General features: G+C 42.3%; 1 protein-coding gene across 5 annotated transcripts in view; it reads right to left on the bottom strand.

Moving 5' to 3' along the window:
- Nucleotides 1-293: 293 nt before the first annotated feature.
- myo6b (myosin VIb) overlaps nt 294-18653 on the bottom strand; it is a 30948-nt gene continuing 12588 nt past the window's right edge. For 3 of the 5 annotated variants that reach the window (XM_047611377.1, XM_047611376.1, XM_047611378.1), the window contains 21 exons: nt 18411-18568; nt 17962-18053; nt 17397-17469; nt 16185-16312; nt 15436-15531; nt 14992-15162; nt 13832-13870; nt 13563-13656; nt 12946-13076; nt 12640-12717; nt 12390-12519; nt 11382-11472; nt 10685-10835; nt 9303-9511; nt 9131-9209; nt 8162-8322; nt 7981-8031; nt 5038-5141; nt 3073-3207; nt 1653-1871; nt 294-1567 (listed from right to left, as the gene is read on the bottom strand). In XM_047611377.1, coding sequence (XP_047467333.1) covers nt 1368-1567; nt 1653-1871; nt 3073-3207; nt 5038-5141; nt 7981-8031; nt 8162-8322; nt 9131-9209; nt 9303-9511; nt 10685-10835; nt 11382-11472; nt 12390-12519; nt 12640-12717; nt 12946-13076; nt 13563-13656; nt 13832-13870; nt 14992-15162; nt 15436-15531; nt 16185-16312; nt 17397-17469; nt 17962-18053; nt 18411-18568 — 2590 coding nt within the window. In that variant the 3' untranslated portion in view covers nt 294-1367. The remainder of the gene's footprint in view (nt 1568-1652; nt 1872-3072; nt 3208-5037; nt 5142-7980; nt 8032-8161; nt 8323-9130; nt 9210-9302; nt 9512-10684; nt 10836-11381; nt 11473-12389; nt 12520-12639; nt 12718-12945; nt 13077-13562; nt 13657-13831; nt 13871-14991; nt 15163-15435; nt 15532-16184; nt 16313-17396; nt 17470-17961; nt 18054-18410; nt 18569-18653) is intronic. The other 2 variants (XM_047611379.1, XM_047611380.1) reach the window with 1 other exon arrangement.

The following is an 18653-nucleotide window of genomic DNA, read 5'->3' as shown; positions in this document are numbered from 1 at the left end:
AATTCACTGTACTAGCTGAAAATTATACAATATGAGGGAAATGGGCAGTAAACCGTCTATTTCAGTTTGTTATTGTTAATGTCATAACAAAAGCAGAAGTTTTAATCCTGTCGATCAGCTAACTTAAGCTCAGTGATGACATCTGCAGTACATTAGTCCTTGGAGTTTAATTAATCTACACACTAATCTTATAAGCTCATGTTTGCATTAAGATGGCAGATCCCTTTACACAGCACTGACCTCCTAGCTCCCTTGTAAAGTGTATATTCAAAAGGAAAAAAAAAGCAATCAAGAACAATCCGGGAATGTGTTTATTTTCTCCAGTATTCCAGTGCAAAGGCCGACATACAACAGAAGATTAAGAAACGCCTTAGTCCTACTACAACATTCTTCAGAAAAATACGACCAAATGAGATGACTGAAATGTTCCTCCACTAAACGAGCACAAGAGTCAAGTAATCCGCTTAAGAAAATCTTACATGGACAAACACACTTTAACACACACGCGCAAATGACATTATGGTCTGTAAAACAAACCCCAAACCCACAAAACTGCAACCGTGAAAATGTTCCCCTCTCCCATAGCACATGAGCAACGATACAAAAACTTTTTCAAGGGTCGAGAGGGCTGTGAACAAAAGATACAACGAATGACATAAGCTGTTTTATGGGCTCTGCTGAAAAGGACCTAAGAATTAGCCAGCTTTTTTTTTTCATCTTAGTTTGAATGTCTATTCACAATTATTGTATTTGAATACTTTATTTTAATCAAATATTTTTTTTTGTCATCTCATATAAGCTGCCTATATGTGAAAAATATAATTAGTCCTTATCACATCAGATATATTTATAGTCACTAAATGATAATTAGTTGTGTTATTCATAAAAACAAACCACAAAGCGTAACTTTATGACATGACAGGACAGTTAACAGCATCTCTGTATAATGCATCGTCCCTTTAGCAGATCACAGCTGCTAAGGCTATGAACCAAGGCTTTCGTGGTGTGGTGATATTGCTTAAGTTAAGGCCTCATATTCCATTAATGCATACACTGAGAAGAAGGCTAAACGCAAATGCTAACCCTACACCAACAAGGTGTTACACTGCAAAATGTAAAGATATTTAAAAAACTGAAAATAAACAACATACAAGGGATTATGGAGAAAACCTTGGTGCCTACAGGAGGGTTGGGAGAATCTTTGTCTGTGGATACACGCGACAGGTACGAGGTGCTGCAGCTCTTGAATGTGCATGTTTGTGTTGTGTAGTGTTTCAGCATGCAGAGCCGACGCTTGCGCCCTTATCTCGTGCGCCCTTATCTCGTGCGCCCTTATCTCATGCGCCCTTATCTCGTGCGCCCTTGGTTCACTTGAGCAGACTCTGGAGCATGGCGGTAGCGTACGTCGGACGGGCCTGCTTGTTCTCGATGGCTTTCTTCAAGTACTGGATTCCATCGCAGCGCTCCCAGATTTCCTCAAACTGCCTGGGGAGGATCTCCGCCCCTCTCTTCCTGGTCAGACCCGTCTCCTCCAGACTCAGCTCACACATCTCCATGTCGTCTTTGCCTGAGCGTGACAGAGGAACGACACACACGCTCAGCAGGTGTTGAAAATATTAACATATAATGTTAATTAAGAGGTGTTCGCTCACCTGCGACCAACACGATGGGCTGCTTGTCCGGGTGAAGCTCCATCTGCCTGGCTATCCAGGGCCCATCAAAGTGGGCGTACCACCAGCCCTTCTTTTTGTTCTGGGGGTCCTTGTACTGGTCGGCGGGCCGGATGAAAGGAATGCGGAAATAGCGCTGCTGCCGGTTCATGGCCACTTCCTGATGCTGCGCCGTCATCGGAGGAGCTGGGTTCTGTTCAGCTGCACAGGAAGCAGAGTGCGATCATTAAAATATGATTTAAAACATATATATACGCTACAGACCAAAAGTTTGGAAGCAAGGTATACTTTGCAACAAAATAAAGAATATAGAGTAACTTATCAGAAGACATTTTAACTATAATTATCAGAGTTTTTCTTGCTTAGACTTTTTTCTGCCTTAGCAACAGCATGGCATGTATGAGGTATTCATTCAACAAAGGATGTGTGTATGCAGACTCTGAAAAGCCATAGAGTTAAAGTGAATAATGCAAACTGTGATTTGTTTTTTTACTTTCGCACTGAAGTTGTGACTCTTGCAAATCTTCTTGGCCCTAAAACATGAGCCCTACGATGCTCGTTTGCAGAGCAGCACTGCTGGGAACATCCACAACAAAGCCTCTGTTATTTGAGATGAAACCTTACGATAACTTTGCTAAGAACAGAAAACAAAGGAGGAGGCTTTCACAATATCCGACATCAAAAAAGACCCAGGAAATGTCCAAGTAAATACCATGTAGAAAAGGCAGGTAAAGTAGCTTTTAGATGATAAAAATGGCCTCGGTAAGACCCCTGCTGCTTCACTACGGGCCAAGAACAGGATCCAAATACAGTAGAAGGCAGCTAAAGTACAGCCTTCAATAGCTATAATATCAAAGGAGAAAGGCAAGTAAATATAGCGAAAGCAGAAGTAACATCTAATGTCCCCGTTGCCCATCAAGCCTAATGTTTTTTTTCTTTTTTATATATATATAATGAAAAAGAAATGGAGCGCACCAGTGAGCTTTCAAGCAGCTACATAACATTTGTGTGTCTGTGTGTGCTTGTGGCAGAAAGTATGCTTGGTTGAGCCCAGAATGAAATGTGCAAAGCAAAAGCTGTCATACCAGCAGCCACCGAGCCTAACAAGGCATGGCTGGCAGTTACCTGCTAATTAGGACAAATATTTCTGACAGAGTCAGACAGAGGGAGGCTGAATTTTTTTCTCCTGAGCGTTTCGTCGGCTAATTGAATGTTGGAAAACACGGGCAGGATATTTGCGTGCAGGACATTAATACCTGCCAACGAAGGCAGAGAGAGGCTGAAGACCTGCCACTAGAAACATTATGTGCCTGCAGCGAGGTGTGGATGCCTATTTACTGTTCATGTGCAGATTTGGACTTTATTCGTACGAGAGAAATGTGGAGGACGATACTTGACTCACCGTAGTCAGTGACAGATTTAGGAGCCCGCTGATCACTCCCGTCGTCGTTACGTTTCTTGTTCTTGGACTTCCACGCATGGTAGACCTTCAGGCGACGGTGGAACTCCTCTCTGCAGGCGGCCAGCAGCTCGATATCTGTCCACACAGCATGACATAAGTAAGAAACCACTGCGAGCACAAACTGATGGCACCACAGTGACGGTGATACACGTATGACCTATCACTTCTGTCCTACATGTCCCACTGGCTGGTTATGTTACTACATTACTTTTGTTTTACAGCACACAATATCTAGTATTTTACGACAGAGATGATTAATCTCATATGCAGAAAGGAAGACTTATTTTATATATATATTTAAAAGAAAAACTGCTTTAAAGGTGAATTCCAGCCATTTTGTAATGAGCTTCTAATATCAAGATGTAATCATACAATGTCACAAGACATTCTCAGTATCTGCGTACGTCAAAAAACACTTCCAATAGTTTTATCACGATGTTAATCAGTGACTTAATCAGATGTGTGGTGAGAGATGTGTTGAGCTCGACTTCTCGTCTAGTCTGTTACTGTAATGTTGCTTGTCTTGAAGTAATATTATTTCAAATATATGGTTTTGTTCGATAAAAATTCTCTCTCTCTCTCTCTCTCTTTTTTTTTTTTTACTTCAGATTAAGGTCAGCTTTTAAAAGCTATGGGGTTCCACGGGGGGCGGATTTGAACGACCATCCCATTTTTGACTGGATATGGAGTTCACCTCAACAAATAATGACGTATATCTACGACAAATTTAATTGATGTACCCACTCCTGGGATGAAGGCCTGGGATAGAGATATGACTGGATTGGGGCGGGATTTGGACTGAAAAAACAATTTGGTATAATGTTTCGAAAAACCCAAACCACCAATATATACATCTAAAATTTTGTCATAGAGCATATTTAGCATCTAATGGGGCTGGCTCCTGACCCATATTGTTCGTCCTGCCCTCATGGAGCCATTGTCTCCATCTTATTTGGGAATGTCCAGGGGTTGCTGAATTCTGGGAGAAGGTGACTGAAACTACATCAATGCTGCTACAGTTTCTAACAGATCCTGCAATAAATGTTTTAAACGATGACACCCAGCTGTCTCTTACTGAAAAAAACATGTAAAATCTGGTTGATTAGCTTAACTGCAGCCAAAAAGCCCAACGATAGAGACCCCCTCATGACGCTCCCAGGGCTCACTGGCTTCTGAACATTTCGTATTTGATTCCCTCCAAAGAATAACTCTCCAAGGATACAGTGTTTTTTAGCGAACAAGATGCTACAATCAGTTAAGACTTCAGGTTTTTGGTAACACCACCCAACACTATCGAATCCACAAATTAGCCAGATGTCCTTGGAATCCCACAGGGGATATCTGGAGTGTCTAGCGGTGATCACGATACTGTATACAGTGGCAATTATGGAGGCACCGGCAAGCCAGCCAGCAGAAAGGCATCTGCTTTTCATGCTGACTGATGAGAGGTTTGGCTGGGAACGACTAGGGAAGAGCAGAAGTCAGCCATCCTCTATGATGGGCGATAATTTCCCCTCTCCACCACTGAAACACATGAGCCACAGCAGCTGTGGGAACATCCTCACATCTCTGTACAGCTGCAGTCTCAGCTTTTTAACAGCCACTTTGGCAACTGCAAAAAAAAAAAAAAAAAGACTGAGTGTGTACGAAAAGCATGTGCTTAGTGTTGCGTGCTTTCAGCTATTAGAAGTGGCAAAACATGAGCTGATGCCGAACGTCTTGGTGTGGGGAGCTGAAAACCGTAAATTAATTCGATGCGGAGGTGAAAAGAGGTGTACCATGAATTTCAGAAAGAGTTTCAACGCTAGGATCTGCTTGTAACGTTTCGCTCCAGAGCACAGGCGCTCTGTTGTGTTGGCGGAGGCGACATGGCGCTGAAGCGGTGGCGTGTTTGTGACTTCTCACCACAGGAAGTGTTGATGACATCTCGCAGCTCAGCATACTTCCACTTGCTGAGGTCGTACTTTTTCACACCAGCGGCAGCTTTGGTGGCCTGCACCTGAGGGCCCCTGTGGCAAAGGACGAATGAGCGTGGGTGACAGAGAAACAAAAAGACGCTGAGTGTGCAGACAGTTGAGTGTGACAAGGTGGGAGCGTCGAATTTTAGGAGATTGAGCTTTTGCGACTTCAACGCTGAATATGATTAGTAAGTTTCACGTTTCAGGGAGGAAACAAATCCGGAATCTACACAATAACTAACATCAGAGGACTACGTAATGTGGTATTATCATTTTCAAGCACAGTGATAAGTATTAGAAAAAAAGTGAATTTAACAAGACTCTCACAATCTACTCAATCTATTCATCTAACATTAACCCATAAATAGGAAGTGTCCTGTAAAGAGCAAATATGATACGCTGATATTAGTTGGCTTTGACGAGTCTGGACGAGTCTCTTGCGTAGTAAACTAAAAAATAACACAACAAGCCGACAGTTTGATAAGTTGAGGGTTATAAGGAGAATCTACACATCCTAACTTTTACTGTAAACATGATGAATGGGCGTGGATGGGCCCACATATTTTATATATAAATGGCATGAATATTAGTGGAATGCTATTTTTTATTTCATCACTGTCATGGTTTGGAATTTAGTGTGTTTTCTGTGACCCTCTTTGGTTTTCCTTGTGTTCCCAGATGTTGTTTTTTAAAGTTCTTCGTTCCTGTGTTTCCTCCCTTTGATTGTTGGATTGGTTTCTCCTTGTGTGCGCCGCCCTCATCGGTTTCACCTGTGTCTCCTTAACCTCTCTGGCCATGTGAGTGTATAAAGAGCCTCTCTTGTTGTTCCCCATCAAGTTGTCAGTGATGTTACTCTGATTGTCTTGCTGGTCAGTTCCTTGTGCGTCCTCATGTTTTGTCCTGTTTTTGACGTCGTGTTTTTTGATATCCTGCCTTTAGTGTTTTGTGTTAGGGTCCCACTTCACCAGAAACTGTGACAATAGGCATTTTAGTAGGGATAGGGTTCGTATTGAGGGATATCATGTTTTTTTTTTTTGGAATGCAGTAGGTCCTATCTCAGTGTATCCCCACTAGCTGAAGGCCAGTGTGCTGAGGAATTGAAGAGCAGACTCCTGCACAAAGCTCTTCTGATGTTACGACTTGCTACGTACTAGTTTACTTCTGCTGGCACTTGGAAGTTTTCTCAGCTCGTGTTACAGCTGAAAACAAGGGCGAGACGATTTAATAAATAAATGTCATTAATGGCACTTGATGGAGTTTCAGCAACTTAACTGACTGCTGCAGAGCTCTGAGCTCATGTCTTCAGCCTCCCTGCTGAGCTGAGGCTGCTAATTGAATAATACACAGGATTTAGCCTCCTCTATTTACAGTTGGCATAGCTGCTAATGTCTCTAAGTAGAGGATTGCTCGTCTACCAGTCATTAGCTAGATTACCACTACCATTTATATTTCAGACTGACTGGAAGTGACTTGGACTCATTGTTTTTCTAGCTGTAACATGGAGTCAGTCTGTTAATGGTGATAAACTGGAGAAGAAGCTGTACTTTTATTGCAGGGATGGAAACTAGAAAGGGCTTTGCCTTTTGCAGCAGGTAAATGGGAAATGAATGACTGGAGGAAAAAGAAGATGGAGGGAAGCCAGAGTCTTTTAGTCCTTCCTTAGCTATTACACCTGCAGCTTATTTCTACCGCACAGCATCTTTAATGTACATAAGCTCTATGCTTGGCACACACAATAAACATGTTTTGCAGCAGACCTGCCTCTGTTGGCTTTAAAGACACAGGGTAACAAATGAAAACATATTAAGAGCTTTAGTTTAGAAGTAAGTGTGTCATTGGTAGATATGACAATGAGAATCATTAAACATTCAGTAGCTGCAGTAAAGAGTAGAAACACTTTTCTCAGTCACTGGCTAAATGTCACTCATGATTTCACAACTGAAAGGAAAGAAGTTCTGTCTGCTTTCTGCTAACAACCCCACAGTGCTGTGACTTTTAAGTTAAAAACTGCATCTTGTAATCATCAACTGTGTGAAATCCACATTTTCAGTTTTTTTTTAATGAAAGTAAATGAGGAATTTCATTTGGATACAGTTTGTTTTGTTTGCACTGATCACAAAAAATGTTACCAAGACACTTGTTGATGAGGGAACACAACTCTCTGTAATAAGTGTAAATAGGATGTGTCTGATAATACACTTCTGAGGTGTTTTGATACAAATAATAATGAAACATTCTTTGCCTTCACCCTTTTTGTCATTTCTGTTAAGAAAAACATTAATATAACTGTTGTTAGGAATAGGAATATGTTAAAACATCAGAAAGACACTTAGTAATTAGACACTGATTTCACTAGAGATTTAAGAGACTTGCAGTAGAATAAGTTAACAGGCTATCATGTAATCACCTTCTAAGCTCTACCTGTAACTAGAGGTAAACATGTCAATTTAGATAAAATACGCAAACACAGAGAGAGAAACAGATGGTGTGTGTGTGATATCTATGCACCAGCACCACAAAGGCTGCAGACTCACTTTAACTGCTGCAGAGCCAATTAACATCAGAATGAAAAAATATCACAGACTCACACATTCTCATCCACTTCTTATTTTGGTTTGTTGTGAAATGCTATTTTTTTTTTTTTTTTTTTTTTTTTCTGAACCATATCTCAGAGTGAGGTTGTGCAACATACAGGAACACATAGAGATCACTGATATCTGACAGGAAATTAGTTGAGGATCAGATTGTAGTGGTGGCTTTGCATCGCTGCTATACTCTTGAAACTATTTCAAGCAACTGAGAGATTTAGGACTACAGCGGGGATTAAGAGAGTAAGGGGAGTGAGTGGCTACGCTTGCTGTCAGATGTACTTGGTGTACTGATATCTTACATGGCCCTGGCTGAGGACGAAGAGATAGGAAGATCTGCAAAAGACTCATCGCTGAGAGAAAACACAGCAAGAGGAAAAAAAGGCAGTTACGCACGCATGCACAACGAGGTGGATGCTTATTGACTGTGCACTGCTCACACGTGTCGCGCCAAGGTGTGCGCTGCCTTTGCCTGTACGATACCTGCGCAGGCTTGGATCTATCTGTCCTTCCTCTGTGATGAGCTCGGCCTCGCTCTGAGCGATCCTCATGGCTAACTCCCTGTCCCTTCGCTCCTGCTCCAGTACGGTGGCGCGCTGGACCTGCTCCTCGCGCTCCAGAGCCAACTGGACTTCAAGCTCCGCCTGTGAACACACACACACACAACAAAGCATTTCCCTCCTTAATGCGACTGCATCAAGTCTACATAAACCTCGTTCGAATCAAAACACAAGTGCTGCTTTGTGTGCCAGACGGTTCATAACAAATAAAGAGCTGCTGTGTGGCCAAGCCTGATTAGACCTATTTATCCAGTTTGTTGGGCTGCTAATAAAGATTTACTGGCCATTTGTCTAGACACAGTAGGGCGGGAAAGGTACAGCAGAAAAAGCTTCAACAACAACGGCAAGATTTTAAATTTAATAGGATTAACCCAATTTCTGGAGCCCTTTTTTTTATGTTTTCCATGCCTATTGATTCAGTTATATAGAGTCTGAATCGAAGACAGGAAGACAGCACTTGACGATCCTTCTACATAGCAGATAATAGCAGAGAACATGGGGCGAATGACACTAAAGTCACCCCCATGAAAAGTTTACTGGTACGGTTTGTGTCTTGACTTTGCAAAATAGTCTCCTGAGGACTTGTGGCGTACGGCAGCCTGCTGAATAAAAAGTTCCTGGTTATAAAGGATGAGATGTACGAGTAACAGATGGATGATTCAACGCAGCAAGTTAAATGTAGAACAGGAAGAACTGAATAAAGATGATAAAATGTAGATGAGATTAAGAGGCGTGGTGGTGAAATGAAAGATAAGTTTACTGAGGAGAAACTTAGCAGAGAGCGACCCCAGCAGAACAAATTAATTTTATATATATTCCTTCCTGGTCTTCTAATTTTTTCAACAGGAGTGCATCAAGGCTTTCTTAGATCGTGTCTTAAGGAGATGTGCACCTGCATGGCCTTCTCTTCCTCCTCTCTCTTTTTTCTGTCCTCCTCCTCCTGTTTTCTTTTGTGCTCCATCTCTGATTTCCTGAAATGGTAAAACAAAGGGAGACGAACATTTGTACCAAGGCTGTTCAGCGCTGACGCAGCAGCTGGTGACACCGTCTCCATCGCCACTCACATCCGTCTGTCCTCTTCCTCCTGTTTGCGTCGCTGCTCTTCCTTCTCCCTGCTCTTCCTCTCTTTATCCATCTCCTCCTCGATGCGTTTCAGCCGCTCGCCCTCTTCCTCCTCCCGCTTCTTCTTCTGCATGGAGGAGAGGAGCTGCTCCGAGCGTTTCACCAGTCCCTGGTACTCTGTGTCAATCTCCTTCCAGGTCATTGTTGTGGCCTAAAAGTCAAACAAATATTTAAGACGGGTCAGGGTTTGTTTTTAGAGGCTTGCTCTAAAAACTGACGGGATGCTGTTCAGAGTTTGTTAAAACACCGTTGAGCCCTGTGCTAACTTTCAAGGAACTCTCTGGAACTCTGAGTTCAATTCACATTTCTCTGCACACACTCCTGTGTTTCCGTGCCACAACCTTCCCACGTGGCGAGAAGGAAGACACCGGCTGACACTGTGTCTGTCACTGCCACATCACGGGACGCAGTGCTCAATGCTCCGCATGCTCGGCTGACAATCATAGGCAGGAGAAGAGGTCACTGTATCGTGAAGATTCATTAGTGAGAGTCTCTAGCGGTGACGCGGCAAGGGAAGATGACAAGGTCTTGTCCCCGACGTATGGGGGTCTGAATGACAGCCACTGGCATCTCATGCATTATTCAGTCAGAGACGCCGTGCCAGGAGCGATTTCTAAGCATTTAAAAAGTGTTGACAGCGGGGATGCTAATAGGCTAACAGACGAATATCAGGAGCAGCGGAGGGGAGGCTGATTAGGAATGAGCGGGGACAAAGGGCCAAGAGACGCAGGTCTTTTGGTGTCAATCACAATTTCTTTTGAAGCTTACGTGCGCTCTGATCACACTTGTTTACTGTGTACAGGTGATTACGGAGTAAAAAAGAGAAAATCAACACTAATGGAGAATTCAGACCAAAGTCTGAATGTGAGTTTGGGATGTTTTGCTGTATCTAGAGGGTGCAATAAGATGGGTGCTTATTGCACAGGGAGAGCTGGGATTCCTCTAACCAAGTATGATCATTTAGCAAAACAACCTCGCTAAATTAAATTATTGGAGAGGAGAGGATTCTGCTTCACCCAGCTCTTCTTTTTTATCCGGAGGTGATTGAAAAAATTGATTCGGCGAGAAAGAATGAGAAAAGGGCACTGCAGTCTGACAAAAGGCCATAGTGTACTTCACCAGGATGAGCTCTTTGTTTTCAAGTCAGATAGTGCTGCAGGTGTTAAGGCAGGTAAACTTATAAATATGAAATTGTGAAGCAAGGTTTGTGTCCTGAAAATTTTACCTGGTTAAAAAAATCAGAAAAACTTAACTTTCCATATATAATGCATCACCGTTCAGATGGAAAGGTGTATTGAATCTGTAAGAGACATCAATGTCTCACCTTTATCTTTGCTAACAGAGCGTCTACGGAGGCGGCCAGCTCCTGAACTTGTTTGGCCATCTCCTGTTTGCCCTCCTTCAGCCCGTTCACCACCTCATTGAACCGTTCCATGTGTTTCTTTAGGTGTCGAACCTTCACCATGCCGTCAACTCTGTGAGAGGAGAGGAAATGCAAACATTTGTCACCAGTTTTTATTTGCTGTATCCTCCAAATCCTTTTTTTTTTTAACCTATTGAAGTTGTCTGAAGTTCTCTCTCTGATTTCTATCTAGACATGTGTGAATGCTGGTATAAAACGCATCTCCCCGACAGGACACCACTCACAGTCATAATCTAATTCTACAAAACTATCTGAAATCCCATTATCTGAAAGATTGCGTTCACTGAAGCTATTCTTCCGAAGGCAACCCAAAACAGCAAGACACGTTGCATTTCCCAAAGCAGTACAGCGAGACTTCATTTCTCCACAGACTACAGATGACTTTCTAAATTGATTTGAACTTGTAAAATGCATGATGTGGAAAAACCATCAAAACCCACCCAGCGTAAATCAGCTTAAAAAAACAACACAGAAAGGCTATTAAAAGTAAAGCCAGAGCAAAGGGCACAGAAAAACAGAAAGACGTCTCCTTTTGCGTGAGAAGGAATATACATGTGTTTTCGTGTGGGCTGAGCACTAGAAAGAGGAGGAGACTCACCGTGGTTTATGCTTCTTCTTACACAACCACATGCGGACCGTCTTTTGAATCTTAATGCAGGCCAAAGCTCTGTACCTCATCTTGTTCCTGACTGGAAAAAAAATGAAACAAATTAAAGTGTAAAATGACTTTTTCATGAAGGACATGCACACACAAATACTGCGCAACCTGAATGGCTACATTCCTAAATTCATTTGCATGCTTGTTTGCTCTTAAGGTCGTAGAGATTGCGTCTTGAAAACAGGTATTCAGTGGACACGGTTTTGCAAGATTCAATCAAAATTTAAGATGTGATATTAAAAACTACCATTTAAAAAAAAAAAGCCACTGTTTACCTGGGAAGTTAAAGCTAAAATTAGGATGTAAATGCTGGTAAACCAATATATTAACTGATATAATAGGTACTATTTATCAGGCATGCACAAATAGGTATATATGCTGTGCACAGTCTCTCACATGCGATAATAAGGTACTGAAGTAATAAATGACCGGGAGCTGGGGCATAAATTTGCTCAGGTCTATGATACAGTGTGTGGCTATGCAGAGGTAAAACTGTATTCATTTTCTCTGAGCGCTTGTCCTCAAGCGGGGAGAAAAGTGGGGGCTGGAGCCTGTCCTTAGGCGAGAGGTGGGGTACATCCATGATGGGTCGCCAGTCTATCACAAGGCTAATGCTAAGAGACATGTGTCTCTTGCACATGCATGCACACCTATGGTGGACTGTAGAAAGAAGCTGGAGTACCAGGAACGAACCCTCTGCAAACACGGGGAGAACATGGAAACTGTGCACAGGAAGGCCTCTGACTTCCTATCCTATGGTACTATCAAATGGTTGAATATAGCACCGTAATTACAGTATATCTACTGTAGTGCTAAAACCTAAAAGGAAGTTTAACCATGCATGTGTCCAAATAAGATGGCAAAGCACTAAACAAGTTAGTCAAAAAATGTCTGTGTGAGGTCGGTGTGTGTGAGGTTGTTTGAGCTGTGTTGGTGGATTGAACCTACGTTTGATGACGGACAGGCAGCACCACTGCACCTTTTTCCAGAGGCTACACACCAACCACTGGTTGACTTTCTTCAGCAGCTCTGCGAGGTGGTCTGGATCGGACTTCATGATCTGGTCAAACTCAGCAAACTGGTACGCGCACACACAGTCACACACATCAAGCTAGGTACCTTGTAGTTCAGTGCATGACAGTAGTGTATTATACACAGCAAGACTTAAACACAACGACCATCAACGACAACATTGTACCTTTCCGGGCCGGAAGAATACTTTGGTCAGTCCAAACTTGAAGTCATTATCGTTTAGTCCCAGGGCTTTGAATAAAGCCTAGAGAGGAAGAGATTTACACTGAGCAACGCAGTAATGTTACAGTTTAAACCACTAAACTGTTTATGGTTGTTAATCATTTCCCAAATGGGTCATTATAGCTTCAGGTGTTTCTTTTGCACTGAATACATTACACAACTAATAAGTTTTTTTTTTTTTTTTTTTTAAATAGATTAGCTCGTTATTTAAACCCAACAGCACACATTTATTTAATTATGTAAACTCCACCTTGCAGAAGAGTCTTGGATTTAGCCGTGTAAGTTTATCCGGCATGTACTGCTTGTACATGTTGTAGAGCTCATGGAAAGGGGCCCTGGAGGGAAACCCGCCCTGCATCAGGTCCAGCACAGACACCATCCCTAATCGAGGGAGACACAAAAATAAATAAGAAATAGCCTTGACACAGAAATGCTATTTTGAAGAAAAATAATGCCTCTGTCTGTTGTGTGCACACATTTATGAGAACACATCCTTTTCTACACAAGAGGGGCAACGTAGCAGAAACACTGTAAAGTACAGCAATGACGGAGTGCACTGTTTCTAAAACATATAAAACCAGTTTTATGATTTTATAAGCAATACAGAGCAGATACAAGAGGTATTACTGTCATCTCCAAAATTGGAGGTGAGGCAAAATTATTTCTGTTTTATGGGACGGGATACAGTGCAACATGAAATATAATGTAATAAAAAGTCAAATGCCTTCCAAGGCTTTTCCACATAGGGCTGTTATACAGTAGTACAGCCTTTCCTTTAAAGACATTACATTTTTGAGGAAAACAAAACCCAATTCAAGCAGACTAAACCTGTTTAAACCATGATCATCATTACTGTACTGGTTCTACCTGAGCACTGCAGCTGTGAGAGAATCAGTGCCCCTTCAAACTGATGGCTGACCATCTTCAGGTTGGGTTTTACGCAGCGGATGAAACTTGAGCCCTGCACACACACACAAATAAATAAGGGAAAATGTGTCTTCACAGTCTTCTGCAACCATTTTTCTAATTGGCATCTGAATAAAACATGCGCGTCATGTATGTAGTGGTGCTGGAATAAATACGCTGCTGTTGTATAGGCTGATTTGTGTTATACTCCAAATTAAAATTTTACTCACAGTGCTGCGAAGCTTCTCCAGCAGCAGGTTCAGCTGGGTCTGGGTGTACAAGCAGGCAAAAACAAAAAAGTGTTTAAATATTAGTTTTTGTAATGAAGATAGAATAGGTGAGATATTTCAAATGAGGTGCACGTCCTGGTCAACATGCGAGGGTTAGAGATAGTCAAAGAGGCGCATGCTCACAACCAGGCATAAACAGGAACGTATAAAGGAAACACTATTTCCTTAAATAATTAAATAAATGGATTAATATGGCTAAAAATGTTGAGGTAGATTGTATTTATTTAATCCTACACACGTTTCAAATGAAAACAGATGTGTTTGTGCCTTATTGAAACACAAACACACACTATCTGTGCGCTGGAGTCCATGTCAAATGAATTGGTGTGGAAAGTAAAGCTGCATAGAGATGCATTAATACTACTTATTCAACAGAAGACAGAAAGCCATTAATCTGAGTGGCAGATAGAAAAGAGCAGTTGAATTGCTCGCTCTGCTGCTACACAAGACATGCAGCTGAAAGTTGTGTACTCGTGGCTCATTCAACACACTTCTGTGAGGAAGCCTGCGTGTCTCATCCTTTCTCTGTCTTGCTTTTTCACTTGCCCTGTTCTCTAACTCCTTGCTATTATACCTGGAGTTGGTTTTATCCAGCTTTATCCACCAATGAAGGGTTTCTCAGAGGGAGAGAGGTGGGAGATTGAAAGGGAATCTAAGAGGGAGGGGAACCCTGAATGAGGACGGCAAACAGGGATGGGAAGCAGAGTGGAAATGAGAAAAGTTACAGAAAAGGTCTGGAGAGTTAAGTTTGAAAAGTATTTCTATGCTTTACCCAGAACTTAGTGCATTTTAAACTGTAAAGTGGAGATAAAACTACTTCCTCACTAATAAAATTGGACAAAACATGGTGTTTAAAATGAAATCATTTGCATGTTTGTTACATCCTGATGAAGGCCAAACACATTGGCCTAATAAAGTTCATCCATATAAGTACAAGTGCTGCTGGAGTCTTGACCTTTCTACCACGTCTGTGACAATAAAAGGCATCAGCAATAACATAAGATTTATTATTATTATATTATACTGAAAATATGGAGACTGTATACAGGTTTAACTCACTCTAGAATCTTTCTCTTGGTCTGAAATAACTTGGCTCTGACCTTGAACTTGTTGCCGACGCTGATGAAGCCGAGTTTGCCCGCCTTCTGTCTGGAGTCCTTGGATGTGTTGGAGTTCTCAAACAGCTCTCGAACAAATTTGTCTTTGGATTCACACACTAAGCTCTCCAAGGACATGTGCAGGGCGTCGTTGTTCTTCTCCACGAACCGAGTCTGTGGACATGCGCGTGAATACGGGAGAATTTATGCAGCAGCAGACATTTACACATAATTCACATGATGTTGGACAATAAACATGTCATAGCTAAACGTTTAGAAAATAAAAAATGTTTTTTTTTTTCCAGTATTTTCTGACATTTTGTCGATCAAACAAAGAATAGAGAATTCAAAAAATGATGAATCAGTCACTTAACGTTGAAAATAATTGCAAACAGCAAGCTAATGCATCATGTGACAAAATATAATAAGATCTATGGTAAGAATTACTGTTTCGTAGCAGACTGCTCCGGCAAAGTGTCTGACGATAAAACCCTCGTCATCCCGGAGATTCCTGTGAACGGTCAGCTTTGACTTCCGGGGAACCTGAGAGAGAGGAACAACACAAATCATGCAGTAGTTTATTTATTTCACTCTTAACTAGACATCATGTAATAAATACATATGCAAAGTCAAAAATGTTCTTTCAGGTTATTTGTAGTTATTTGATTTGTTTACAGGCATTAACTAGTTTGGCTCACGCATTGGAAAAAACTGCCAGAAAAAAATCGATTATTCCTGAGAATATAGCATAATAAGAACTTTAAGCTCCATTAGCTTCATCAGTGAGGAGAGCCATAACAAATGACCCCGTGAAAAGTGCGCAGTATATTTGTTCGGTCATATTGAGGCACATTAGATCCTGTTTTCACTCTATTAAACGTGCGTAATGGTGTTCGCTGGAGTAACCGCAGCCAGTCACGTCTTATCTCCAGCTCGAATTTGTGTCAAGGCCACGTTTCTAAAGGGATTTTACGCTCGCAGAGATACAAGCAGAGTGGAAAACAACAGCCACGAAGACAGCGACAGGGGGAGGGACTGTGCGCCATTCACAAAACCGCTGCATCAAACAGGAAGAGTAAACAAGAGTAAAGAGAAAGTCTAAGAAGTCTAATAAAATAGCCTGGTGCACAAAGAAAGAGAACAAAAGAGGGAGAGAGAAGGAGCAGAGGGGAAAGTGAACAGATGCGAGGTCTGACCGTGAGTCTGAAGTGGTCCTTATGTTTGCTGTGAACAGCCATTGCAAAGTGCTGGTCGCTGGGCTGAGGGAGACGGTTCTCCTCATCCAAAATGTCCAGGACTCCCACCAGCTTTGCTTCCACAAGATCTGTTAATAACAGATATTTACCCATCAGTCACAGCATTCATATTTGTCTTTAAGTCCAGCACCAACACACATAACTTGTTATTCACCGCAAGCCTTTCTGTGCTTTTTAGAAACAACAACTCCCTGTCGAGTATTTATTGAGAGAATAAGTATTTCCCTTATGACACAGAAGTGTGAATAGGAGATTTATTGGAAATTTCCACTGCGCACTCTTCCTGAATGTGAATATTCAAAAGACAAAACGTGTTCATCAGGATGCTCATTTAGCCACGTGCATGAATTATTCATACGATATGCTGTATTTGGAAAAAATAAACTAATAGCCAAGGACCTTAGACAAAATTTGCATGAACAAGCACCTGTGCATAAATCGTGAAGATTGATGAGTGAATTAATGGCCAGCCCAAACGGTCATTTGCAAGTCATAAATGTTATTCACGGCTGTCAGTTAACCTCGCACCTGAATAATCACAGCCTTTGAAATACAAATCAAAATGCTTCACCTTGATACGGGCACTACTTCATCCCATTCATTCGAGGATTCATTCGAGGGCAGGGGGGGTGGGGGGACAACAGGACGCCGGATCTCCAGCTTCTCGTGACACATAAAGAGGCCGCTAAACCCACATACGCTCGTTGCGCTTGCTCCCCTCGTACGCGCGAATGTGCCAGCTTCGAAAGTAATGAGAAGTCTGTATTTTTGTGCCCCTGACAGGTGTATTTTCTCTGACGTGGAGCCCAAAGGAATGAGTGAGGTGATACTCCAAGTGCAACAACCTCAGTAGGTTTGCAGTGTGTGGGCTGTACATCCAGGGTCATCACATTCTACATTTTGGCGCACAAGCAATTCTTGACCGTAATGACGCCACCGGCGTGTCAGTCTAACAGTCCCACAGTTTTTGATTTTGGCCGTTTGAAACCAACAAGCCGGCCATCCCATGACGTTGAAAACGAGATTTTGTCAAAGGAGTGAACCAGATGAGATATTCTCTATTTTTTTTTAGCGACATTCTCAGGGAAATAACGCATTTTTAAGAAGGTAAAGACACTCGACGTGACCCGTGGAGGGAAAACTGACACTCACCTATGCAGTCCTGGTTGTCAACGTAATGCACCTCGTTCACTCCGAGCCCTTCCCTTTGATAGAGCTCTTGCTCCTGAAAAGAAACGACCAAACGTCAAAAACTCTAAGCGCTAAAAAGAACTTCCTGAAAACGTCCTGGTATGAGAGTTTATTTCAATGTGTTCAAAAACCCGCCCTTACAATAATGAAAAACAACCAAAAAAAACAACAAGCCGACAACAAGCGGCTCGGATAATGAGAAAGGGGCTAAAACCAGAATTGTGGCGGATTAATTGGGAGACCTTGGAATGGAATAACGTTAAGAGATCACAAGAGAGAAACAAGCCTCATCACGTCCCTTGAGAAATTAGCATTCTAATGAGAGAGCGTGCACAGGAGATGGAGGGATATTATAAGTGAGAAAACAAAGACGGGGAGACAGAGAAGCTTAGAGTGCCAGCCACCTCTTCCCTGGCTCATGAAAAAGTCAGTAGGCCTGACTTGCCAGTCACATTATGTGGCAGGTTTCCCGAGGTAAAGGCAGAGACCTCCGCGAATCACCTCAGTCCACGCGTCGCTCACTCACCTCCTTGAGGATGCGCTCGTTGAAGAACTGCTGCAGCTTCTCGTTGCAGTAATTGATACAGAACTGCTCGAAGCTGTTGTGCTCAAAATACTCTGAGAGGAGGAAAACGAGAGGAAACACACATTTCAATTAATTCCCCAAAATGAAAGATTTTTGCAAAGCCCGTGTTAATTATGGCAGTGGGGGGAAAATAATTTCTCAAGCGACAGTCGCGGTAATGAAGTGTGTATATGCATTAGGGTACTTAAATTAAGAAACATGCTGCACAGACAAGTGTCTCTTTAGCCGAATGGATTCTAAACGCAGTAATGAGAAAAAAAAGAAAAAACTCCTGATATGAGAATACTGCAGTGAATCTGGGACGTTGCACAAACAAACAAATTATAGATTACACGCATTGTTTATTTGAAACCTCCACGCCGTATCACACGCTAACTGCAGTTCATTACCGAACCCGGCGATGTCCAACACCCCGATGAAGTTGGAGGAAGCCTCGAAAGGGAAACACTGGTTCACTCGCTTGACCACGTGATCGAAGAGGCGGCTGTACACGGCCTTGGCCAGGGCATCGCGGGCATTGTTCGCTTGTTCCACCTTCAGAGGCACCCTGGAGGGGGACGCACAAAGTGGGGCAGTGAGGGACGGTCCGAATCTGGGACATGCCAGCCCCTTATTTAACCTCCGTCCTTTTA

This window comes from Mugil cephalus, chromosome 17, assembly GCF_022458985.1.
Source record: "Mugil cephalus isolate CIBA_MC_2020 chromosome 17, CIBA_Mcephalus_1.1, whole genome shotgun sequence".
NCBI lineage: Eukaryota > Metazoa > Chordata > Actinopteri > Mugiliformes > Mugilidae > Mugil > Mugil cephalus.
The sequence above is the reverse complement of the archived record's forward strand: the minus strand, read 5'-3'. Positions and strand labels throughout refer to the sequence as shown.